This window comes from Bos indicus, chromosome 1 (assembly GCF_029378745.1).
Source record: "Bos indicus isolate NIAB-ARS_2022 breed Sahiwal x Tharparkar chromosome 1, NIAB-ARS_B.indTharparkar_mat_pri_1.0, whole genome shotgun sequence".
Lineage (NCBI taxonomy): Eukaryota > Metazoa > Chordata > Mammalia > Artiodactyla > Bovidae > Bos > Bos indicus.
This window is the reverse complement of record NC_091760.1, coordinates 122245455-122256836: the sequence shown is the minus strand read 5'-3', so window position 1 is coordinate 122256836 and position 11382 is coordinate 122245455. Positions and strand designations below refer to the sequence as shown.

Genomic DNA, 11382 nt, shown 5'->3' with positions numbered 1-11382 from the left:
TGTACAAGTCAAGGTATAAAAGTTCCTTTTGAAAATAAAGTTATGGGCCTTGCTCACTGAAGCTTGGTCTCCCCATATCATTCTTTCTTTCCTTTTCTTTCTTTCTCTCTCTGTTCTTCTTTTAGGATGACTCCTTGGAACACAGGAACTTTATTGGCTTTCTGTGTAAACCAAGGAAGATCAAGCCTCTTTCTCTCCCCTTTTACTTTCCTTATTGCCGATGCTGTCATCCTGAGGGTACCCCTGGATCCTGCTGGGGCTGGACCCCAGCACAAACCCATGTCTTGTGCTTGGCAGGCCGATTCTTTACCACTGAGCCACCAGGGAAAACTATTAGTTAAAATAGATAAAGAATAATTGGAGAAAATGCTGTGCTTCTCTTCTATCACCAGAGCTCTGCAAGGTAGCAGAAGGGAAGTCTGAGGAGGTTCAGAAAGACTGCGTGCCAGCTTCACAGATGTGTGGCTAGCACATAGCAGAGCTAGACTCAGGTGACATCTATCATAGCTCACAGGACTTCTGTTCCCTCCATGACCATGACCACACTGCTCCCAACATGAAGGTGACACCGGTTCTGCTGAAGGAGTGAATGAGACAACTGGCAGAAGGCTGTGTGTGATTTGAAGCATGCTTAGTCTTTGGTTCAGTTCAGTTCAGTTCAGTCACTCAGTTGTGTCTGACTCTTTGTGACCTTATGAACCACAGCACGCCAGGCCTCCCTGTCCATCACCAACTCCCGGAGTCCACCCAAACCCATGTCCATCAAGTCAATGATGCCATCCTACCAATCTCATCATCTGTCGTCCCCTTCTCCTCCTTCCTTCAATCTTTCCCAGCATCAGGGTCTTTTCAAATGAGTCAGCTCTTTGCATCAGGTGGCCAAAGTATTGGAGTTTCAGCTTCAACATCAGTCCTTCCAATGAACACCCAGGACTGATCTCCCTTAGGATGGACTGGTTGGATCTTCTTGCAGTCCAAGGCACTCTCAAGAGTTTTCTCCAACATCACAGTTCAAAATCATCAATTCTTTTGCAATCAGCTTTCTTTATAGTCCAATTCTCACATCCATACATGACCACTGGAAAAACCATAGCCTGGACGGACCTTTGTTGGCAAAGTAATGCCTCTGCTTTTTAATATACTCTCTAGGTTGGTCATAACTTTTATTTCCAAGGAGAAAGCATGAAAATAAAAGATTTTCATGGCTGCAATCACCATCAACAGTGATTTTGGAGCCCCCCAAAATTAGGTCTCTCACTGTTTCCCCATCTATTTGCCATGAAGTGATGGGACCAGATGCCATGATCTTCGTTTTCTGAATGTTGAGCTTTAAGCCAACTTTTTCACTCTCCTCTTTCACTTTCATCAAGAAGCTCTTTAGTTCTTTTTCACTTTCTGCCATAAGGGTGGTGTCATCTGCATATCTGAAGTTATTGATATTTCTCCCAGCAATCTTGATTTCAGCTTGTGCATCCTCCAGCCCAGCGTTTCTCATGATGTACTCTGCATATAAGTTAAATAAGCAGGGTGATCTTCCTCACAAGTTGGTCGCTGATGCTGGCTTGAGGAAAATACATAGTTTCTGTATGCCCTTTGGGTTTGGGAGGGAGACTCAGGTAAGGTGCAAAGTAGCATGGGGTCACAAAGTGTTGGACATGACTGAACGACTGAACAACAACAATAAGAAGGATGAATGCTAAAGGAAACTGAACCAGAAAATGGGAGAGACTCTTTTTCTTTTCATCTTACACGACCTAAGGCTCTTAATCCAGAACCCAGAACTAAATAGATAATGTGCGGGCTATTTAGGGAACTTAACTACCATATACAGTGTTATATCTAGATGACAGATTCCAAACAACTAACTTAGTAACAGATGCTTGGAACACATTTCTTTATTAAGTGTTATCTAGAATTTCCCTAAACACCTTTATATGTAGATAGAAATTTGGATCATATTTGTGTAATTATAAAGTAGAGTTTACATGATGTTTTGCTTAGAACAAAATTGTTCCTCATTTTGAGAAAGGGAGAAGCACTGTTACATTCATAAAAAGAAATTTTCCCTTTTTTATGGGCTTTGGAAATGTATGGACAACTAGATTAGAAGTCTGGAAGACTCAAAACATTAAAATGGAAGGTATTAATTGAATTGGCTGTGTTACCTGACTTCTGTATTTGCTTCATGTAGTAAGGCTTTGTTAGTTTTTGTTTGCTTGTTCTTAAGGCCTGAGGCTATTTATTTTTCAGAGCCTTAGATTCCTTTTTTGACTGAGCTTTTACTGCAAATAGATAAAGTTCCTGCTCTGTACTACTGCTTTTACTAGCTTAGAAGTTTATTAATATGCTTATTTATATCCCTAGCACATACATGTATGTAAAGCATACTTTGATTTGTAAATATTACCTTTTTTATGGAATGTAACTGTACCTTTTGCCACTAGAACAAATTGATTTCATCTGCTGTCTCATCTTTAAACCTATTATTTACCCAACTTTTAGCTTTTTCATTATAATGTAAAAATGTCTCTCTACTATAAGAAGATTAATAAACAAAGCAGAAAAGACTGCTTATGAAAAAATACTTTAGAAACCCTGTCCTTTTGATTAGTAACCAGTCCTTCTACCAGAAAAACTTCAAAGTGCTCTCTAAACATTGAATTTTCATCAGTGATGCTGTAAGCCTTAGCTCTCATCTTTCATGCTTACCATGCAATAACTTCAAAAGGATAAAAAGAAAGAATGGTAATCTCTCAAAGCACCACTGTGCTACGGTCAGTCATCTTGTCTTTAGTTATCATGCATTCACAAGCAGATAATTGCTTCATTACATTATGCTTTAATAAATATAGTAATTAACATTTTGTTACAAAAAAAGAAAAAAGCCAATAGTCAAACCATTCAGAAATGAAATCCAGAGCCCAGGGGATTTCTAAAAGAAAATGAAAAAGAATTAGACAGCGTCAAATATAGACCTCTTCAAAGGGAAAGAGATCATTTAAACTTGCCTTTTACTTACTGAAATACATTCTGCATATTTTATTGTTTTTGTCATCTTGCTTGTTATAATCCAGCCAGTGAATGTTCAAAGAACATAAAATCCTACAAATAAATAAATGGAATATGAGTGAATTGACAAAAAAACAACAATTAAGATCAAGAGTCTTACATGGAAGCTTTGATTATATAAGGCAATTATGTTTCCCAGTGATGTTCCAGGAACATGTGATTTATCAGGAGGAGAAAAATCAGAAAGTTTTAAGCTTCATGACACTCACATATCTAATTAGCAGAGTTTAAGTAACCTGGAACGGAGAAGGCAATGGCAACCCACTCCAGTACTCTTGCCTGGAAAATCCAAGGATGGAGGAGCCTGGTGGGATGCAGTCCATGGGATCGCTAGGAGTCAGACACAACTGAGCGACTTCACTTTCACTTTTCACTTTTCACTTTCATGCATTGGAGAAGGAAATGGCAACCCACTCCAGTGTTCTTGCCTGGAGAATCCCAGGGACGGGGGAGCCTGATGGGCTGCCATCTATGGGGTCGCAGAGTCGGACATGACTGAAGTGACTTAGCAGCAGCAGCAGCAAGTAACTTGGAAAGCTTATTTGAATCAGCATGATATCACCAGGCAAAATTTGGGGGTGGTCAAGAGTTTTTAAAATTAGATTTTTGGATAGTCTGGGTCATCATGAGAAGCTGTAATAGACACGGACCTTTAAACAAGAGTAAGACATGTCATCATGGACCATGTGGTTGGTAACTCAGCTTTCATCTGAGAAAGTACTGAAAACTATACCTGAGGGAACTTGGTGGATTATGCAGTGGTAGACTTCACTTTCACTTTTCAGTTTCATGTATTGGAGAAGGAAATGGCAAACCACTCCAATGTTCTTGCCTGGAGAATCCTAGGGATGGGGGAGCCTGGTGGGCTGCCATCTATGGGGTCGCACAGAATCAGACACAACTGAAGCGACTTAGCAGCAGCAGCAGCAGCAGTCTCAAACAAAAGACCAAATTACTTGTGAATACTTGTGACTTTTGCTGTTTGGATCAGGGAATATCCTCCAATCAGCAACTTCTAAAGATTTCTGACCACAAGGTAATAAAATGGAGACAGCATTTACAAATTAAAAACATAATTCTTGGTGACAAATTGTTTTAAAAGCTATATTGGCCAAGGGTGAGTGATAGTCATTCAGTTATGTCTGACTCTTTGTGATTCCATGGAGTGTAGCCTGCCAGGCTCCTTTGCCCATGGAATTCAGGCAAGAATACTGGAGTGGGTTGCCATTTACTTCTTCAATATTGACCAAGAGCAAAGTGCAAATATTTTATAATATTATGGTAAAAAGGAAAAGAAAAGCAATGGATGGAATGCTGTCTGATAGTCTCAGTAAGTATGTTTCTCTCTAAGACCCTAGAGTAAAAAAGTTATCTTTACAGATAATCAGGGTGTTACTTCAGTCAGTGCTATCAGTTCAGTTCAGTCGCTCAGTTGTGTCCGACTCTTTGCGACCCCATGAATCGCAGTACGCCAGGCCTCCCTGTCCATCACCAACTCCCAGAGTTCACACAGACTCACGTCCATTGAGTCAGTGAGGCCATCCAGCCACCTCATCCTCACCTCATCCACCTCACCTCATCCTCGTCCCCTTCTTCCCCTGGTCCCAATCCCTCCCAGCATCAGAGTCTTTTCCAATGAGTCAACTCTTCACATGAGGTGACCAAAGTACTGGAGTTTCAGCCTTAGCATCATTCCTTCCAAAGAACACCCAGGGCTGATCTCCTTTAGAGTGGACTGGTTGGATCTCCTTGCAATCCAAGGGACTCTCAAGAGTCTTCTCCAATACCACAGTTCAAAAGCATCAATTCTTCAGTGCTCAGCTTTCTTCACAATCCAACCCTCACATCCATATATGACCATTGGAAAAACCATAGCTTTGACTAGACGGAACTTTGTTGGCAAAGTAATGTCTCTGCTTTTCAATATGCTATCTAGGTTGGTCATAACTTTCCTTCCAAGGAGTAAGCGTCTTTTAATTTCATGGCTGCAGTCACCATCTGCAGTGATTTTGGAGCCCCCAAAAATAAAGTCTGACACTGTTTCCACTGTTTCCCCATCTATTTCCCATGCCAGATCCATGAATAAAGGCAAATTGGAAGTGGTCAAACAAGAGATGGCAAGAGTGAACGTCAACATTCTAGGAATCAGCGAACTAAAATGGACTGGAATGGGTGAATTTAACTCAGATGACCATTATATCTACTACTGTGGGCAAGAATCCCTTAGAAGAAATGGAGTAGCCATCATGGTCAACATAAGAGTCCGAAATGCAGTACTTGGATGCAATCTCAAAAACAACAGAATGATCTCTGTTTGTTTCCAAAGCAAACCATTCAATATCACAGTAATCCAAGTCTATGCCCCAACCAGTCAAGCTGAAGAAGCTGAAGTTGAATGGTTCTATGAAGACCTACAAGACCTTTTAGAACTATCACCCAAAAAAGATGTCCTTTTCATTATAGGGGACTGGAATGCAAAAGTAGGAAGTCAAGAAACACCTGGAGTAACAGGCAAATTTGGCCTTGGAATACGGAATGAAGCAGGGCAAAGGCTAATAGAGTTTTGCCAAGAGAACGCACTGGTCATAGCAAACACCCTCTTCCAACAACACAAGAGAAGACTCTACACGTGGACATCACCAGATTGTCAACACCGAAATCAGATTGATTATATTCTTTGCAGCCAAAGATGGAGAATCTCTATACAGTCAGCAAAAACAAGACCGGGAGCTGACTGTGGCTCAGATCATGAGCTCCTTATTGCCAAATTCAGACTTAAATTGAAGAAAGTAGGGAAAATCACTAGACCATTCAGGTATGACCTAAATCAAATCAGTGCTATAGTCATAGGGAATTGTTGACATTTTTGCCATCAGCTTGTTATTAATATATAAAATACATGTGTAGGGCAGATTAAAGGCTTCCTTGGCGGCTCAGTGTGGTAAAGAATCCTCCTGCCAAGCAGGAGACACAAGTTTGATTCTTTGGTCAGGAAGATCCCCTGGAGAAGAAAATTGCAACCTACTCCAGTATTCTTGACTGGGAAATCCCATGGACAGAGGAGCCTGGTGGGCTATAGCCCATGTGGATGCAAAAGAGTTGGACATAATTTAGCAACTAAATAGCAGCAGCAGCAGGGCAGATTAAAGGTAATATATTTTTAATATAAACATTAAATAAGGGGACTAACCAGAAGGTCAAATTAAGGTTTTGGGAAAAGGGTGGGAGTATGTTTATGTGCATGGTATGTTTGGTGTCAAAATACAGAATGGTCAAAAAATAGAAGGGAGTAGGAAGTGACAAATTAAAAGCCTTGTTAAACAGATAAGGAGAATGGAAAAATGAAAAAGTATGTGGTGACAGGAAAGATTGACTGGACTTGGTTACATTTATAGATGAAAATGGAGTAAGAGACAACTTAGTATAAAAGCCTAGCACTCTGTGTATTGATATTAATTCTATCTCTACCCATGATAGGGAATCAATAAGTTAAAATAATTTCTCTAAAGCTGCTGTCAGAAAAAGTGCTACTATATTTATTTTTAATTAAACTCTAAGTATCTATGAATGGCATCACCAAGGAATTATTTTTAGTTAATATAACTCTCAAGTGTCTCTAGAAGAGCCTAAGTAAATAGGACCACTTTTTTGCCCACAGTAGCACATATTAACATAACCATAAGATTTAGGATCCTAAAGCCTTGAAGAATAACATGAGAGGAAGAATGAAGGTTTACTTTAAAATTCCATGAACTTTTGTGAGTGCAAGAGCTGAAAAAGGTAAGCAATGAGGGAAAAATTAGAAGGAAAGTGGGACACAGAGAAAATCAGGTCAGAGTTTGGCACAAGTATCACTTGACTTCGATTCTTTCATCAGCAATCTAAAAGAAAATGTTTTTGATGAAATTGTTAAATTGAGAAGAAAAGACAAAGACATTATATCTTTGTAATAATAGAAACTGCTATATATTAACTCATCTCTGTTTACTCACGTACCTGTGTAGTTATTGGAAGGGCAAGAAAACTGCACTTTTCACATTTTGAATATCACCTGACTCCTTGGTAAGCAATTAAACAGCCCTGAACCTTACCCAGGATAAATAATGTGATTATTTGTGTTTACATATTTTTCACTGGAAGTGAAAATAAGAAAAAGTTGAAAGTCGAAAGAGAAGGCTAATTCAAATATTGAGAAACGATGAGTAGGATGTAGATAGGGAATCCATCCTTGAGAAGAGGGGATTTGAGGGCCACTGGAGGAAGGCTACCCAATATGAATGCAGGCTGTTACATTCTGACTTCTAAACACTGTTGGCCACAAACTAGCCTTCCGTGTATAAAACTGACTCTGTGGGGTAAAAACTATGTGAAACGGGATGGCTCTGTAATAACTGACAAGTGAAAAGGAAAGAAATAAACCACCTCAATCTTTAAGACCACACTTACAAACAGAAAGCAAGCACCAATCATGGCTGCTTTGACTGTCACATCGAGGTCCGCAGGAACGTGAATCCCAAAGTTGTCAGCATTGGTGAAAACATCGTTCACAAAGCCTGACCAGTACTTGGAAATCTTTCCAATTGTACGCTTTTCATTAATGGTCTTCACCTTTGAAAAGAAAATAAGAGGCTGTAAATTTGAAGGTGAAACCTATGATTTTACATTTTTCCATGTTTACTTCATGAGATATAAGAATAATTTTATTCATCATCTTTAAATGACAATTCAATGGCACTCATTCCTTTATATAATCTTAGGTTTGTAAATTTAACTTTCCAGTTTGTTATTCAGGAATTTTGTTTTTCTGACATTTTTTTTAACCATCATAATCTTTTTTTCTCCTTTCTGTATGCGGATTGAGAATTTAACTGCAATAAGTAATTAAGGCCAGACTGCCACAAGATGGCAGCAGGTACATAGTTTAAATTACATAGTCTAACCATGATGATAATCCTTCTACCTGAGGTCCATATTTTAAATCTGAATTCTTCATGCAAAAAAAAAAAAAGAGAAGAAACAAAGAAAGAATATTTTTGAGAAAGATTTTAGAGGAAATTTTTTAGATAAAATTAATTTCCAAGTATAATTTATTTTTTTATTGCTAAGATTTTATAATTACTGATTTGCTTAAATATTATCAGTTCACTTCAGTCACTCAGTTGTGTCTGACTCTTTGTGACCCCACGGACTGCAGCATGCCAGCCCTCCCTGTCCATCACCAACTCCCAGAGTTTACTCAAACTCACGTCCATTGAGTCAGTGATGCCATCCAACCATCTCCTCCTCTGTCATGCCCTTCTCCTCCCACCTTCAATCTTTCCCAGCATCAGGGTCTTTTCCAATGAGTCAGTTCTTCGCATGAGGTGGCCAAAGTACTGGAGTTTCAGCTTTAGCATCATTCCTTCCAAAGAAATCCCAGGGCTGATCTCCTTTAGAATGGACTGGTTGGATCTCCTTGCAGTCCAAGAGATTCTCAAGAGTCTTCTCCAACACCACAGTTCAAAAGCATCAATTCTTTGGTGCTCAGCTTTCTTTATAGTCCAACTGTCACATCCATACATGACTACTGGAAAAGCCATAGCTTTGACTAGATGGACCTTTTTTGGCCAAGTAATGTCTGCTTTTTAATATGCTGTCTAGGTTGGTAATAAATTTTATTTCCAAGGAGCAAGTGTCTTTTAATTTCATGGCTGCAATCACCATCTGCGGGGATTTTGGAGCCCCCAAAAATAAAATCTTCCACTGTTTCCATTGTTTCCCCATCTATTTGCCATGAAGTGATGGGACCAGATGCCATGATCTTAGTTTTCTGAATGTTGAGTTTTAAGCCAACTTTTTCACTCTCCTCTTTCACTTTCATTAAGAGGCTCTTCAGTTCTTCTTCACTTTCTGCCGTAAGGGTGGTGTCATCTGTGTATCTGAGGTTATTGATATTTTTTCCAGCAATCTAGATTCCAGCTTATGCTTCATCCATTCCAGCATTTCTCATGAGGTACTCTGCATATAAGTTAAATAAGCAGGGTGACAATATATAGCCTTGATATGCTCCTTTCCTGATTTGGAACAAGTCTGTGGTTCCATTTTCAGTTCTAACTGTTGTTTCTTGACCTGCACACAGATTACTCAGGAAGCAGGTCAGGTGGCCTGGTATTCCCATCTCTTGAAGATATTACAAGTCATTGCTTAATTTCATTTTTGTGTTATACTCAGACATTTACAAGGTCATTCCTTTATAACTAACCTAAGTCCTATTTTTCATTTGAAAAACTTTTCTGGGCTAATGTACCACATAAATTCAGACTAATAATTTCACATGAAAAAGTCTATAGTTCTTTTCAACTAGAAGGAATCTAGAATTAAACTATCCACTATTCATTTGCTTGCCCTGTTTCTCATTCAAAGGCTTAAAGTGATATAAACTTTCACTTTCTGTGTGGAAGTAGAAGATAGAAAGTAAAGGAAGTTACTTAGGTCATCTCTATACCATAAATGGGATTTATGGTGGCTTACTGGTAAAGAATCCACCTGCCAATGCAGGAGATGTGGTTTGATCCCTGGGTCAGGAAGATCCACTGGAAAAGGAAATGGTAACCCACTCCAGTATTCTTGAGTGGAGAATCCCATGGATAGAGGAGCCTGACAAGCTACAGTCAATGGGTTTGCCAAAGAGTAGGACATGACTTAGCCAGTAAAAAACAATACCATAAATATTAAAACTCTTAGTTCAGTTCAGTTCAGTTCAGTCGCTCAGTCGTGTTCGACTCTTTGCAACCCCATGAACTGCAGCACACCAGGCCTCTCTGTCCATCACCAACTCCCGGAGTTCACCCAGACTCAGGTCCATCGAGTCGGTGATGCCATCAGCCATCTCATCCTCTATAGTCCCCTTCTCCTCCTGCCCCCATTCCCTCCAAGCATCAGAGTCTTTTCCAATGAGTCAACTCTTCACATGCGGTGGCCAAAGTACTGGAGTTTCAGCTTTAGCATCATTCAGCTTTAGCATCATTCCTTCCAAAGAACACCCAGGGCTGATCTCCTTTAGAATGGACTGGTTGGGTCTCCTTGCAGTCCAAGGGACTCTCAAGAGTCTTCTCCAACACCACAGTTCAAAAGCATCAATTCTTTGGCGCTCAGCTTTCTTCACAGTGCAACTCTCACATCCATACATGACCACTGGAAAAACCATAGCCTTGACTAGACAGACCTTGGTTGGCAAAGTAATGTCTCTGCTTTTTAATATGCTATCTAGGTTGGTCATAACTTTCCTTCCAAGGAGTAAGCATCTTTTAATTTCATGGCTGCCGTCACTATCTGCAGTGATTTTGGATCCCAAAAAAATAAAGTCTGCCACTGTTTCCACTGTTTCCCCATCTATTTCCCATGAAGTGATGGGACCAGATGCCATGATCTTAGTTTTCTGAATATTGAGCATTAAGCCAACTTTTTCACTCTCCACTTTCACTTTCATCAAGAGGCTTTTTAGTTCCTCTTCACTTTCTGCCATAAGGGTGGTGTCATCTGCATATCTGAGGTTATTGATATTTCTCCCAGCAATCTTGATTCCAGCTTGTGCTTCTACCAGCCAGGCATTTGTCATGATGTACTCTGCATAGAAGTTAAATAAGCAGGATGACAATATACAGCCTTGACGTACTCCTTTTCCTATTTGGAACCAGTCTGTTGTTCCATGTCCAGTGCTAACTGTTGCTTCCTGACCTGTATATAGGTTTCCCAAGAGGCAGGTCAGGTGGTCTGGTATTCCCATCTCTTTCAGAATTTTCCACAGTTTATTGTGATCTACACAGTCAAAGGCTTTGACTGAGTCAATAAAGAAGAAATAGATGTTTTTCTGGAACTCTCTTGCTTTTTCAATGATCCAGCGGATGTTGGCAATTTGATCTCTAGTTCCTCTGCCTTTTGTAAAACCAGCTTGAACATCTGGAAGTTCATGGTTCACGTACTGCTGAAGCCTGGCTTGGAGAATTCTGAGCAGTACCTTACTAGCATGTGAGATGAGTGCAATTGTGCAGTAGTTTGAGCATTCTTTGGCATTGCCTTTCTTTGGGATTGGAATGAAAACTGACCTTTTCCAGTCCTGTGGCCACTGCTGAGTTTTCCAAATTTGCTGGCATATTGAGTGCAGCACTTTCACAGCATCATCTTTCAGGATTTGAAATAGCTCAACTGGAATTCCATCACCTCCACTAGCTTTGTTCATAGTGATGCTTTCTAAGGCCCACTTGACTTCACATTCTAGGATGTCTGGCTCTAGGTGAGTGATCACACCATCGTGATTATCTGGGTCATGAAGAT

The 11382-nt window shown here is 39.9% G+C and overlaps 1 protein-coding gene across 1 annotated transcript in view; it reads right to left on the bottom strand.

Annotated features, from left to right (window-relative positions):
* Window positions 1-3019: 3019 nt before the first annotated feature.
* Window positions 3020-11382, bottom strand: part of PLSCR5 (phospholipid scramblase family member 5) — a 31741-nt gene continuing 23378 nt past the window's right edge. Inside the window, exons 7-8 of the mRNA XM_070780397.1 lie at window positions 7516-7677; window positions 3020-3102 (exon numbers count right to left, since the gene is read on the bottom strand). Coding sequence (XP_070636498.1) covers window positions 3064-3102; window positions 7516-7677 — 201 coding nt within the window. The 3' untranslated portion in view covers window positions 3020-3063. The remainder of the gene's footprint in view (window positions 3103-7515; window positions 7678-11382) is intronic.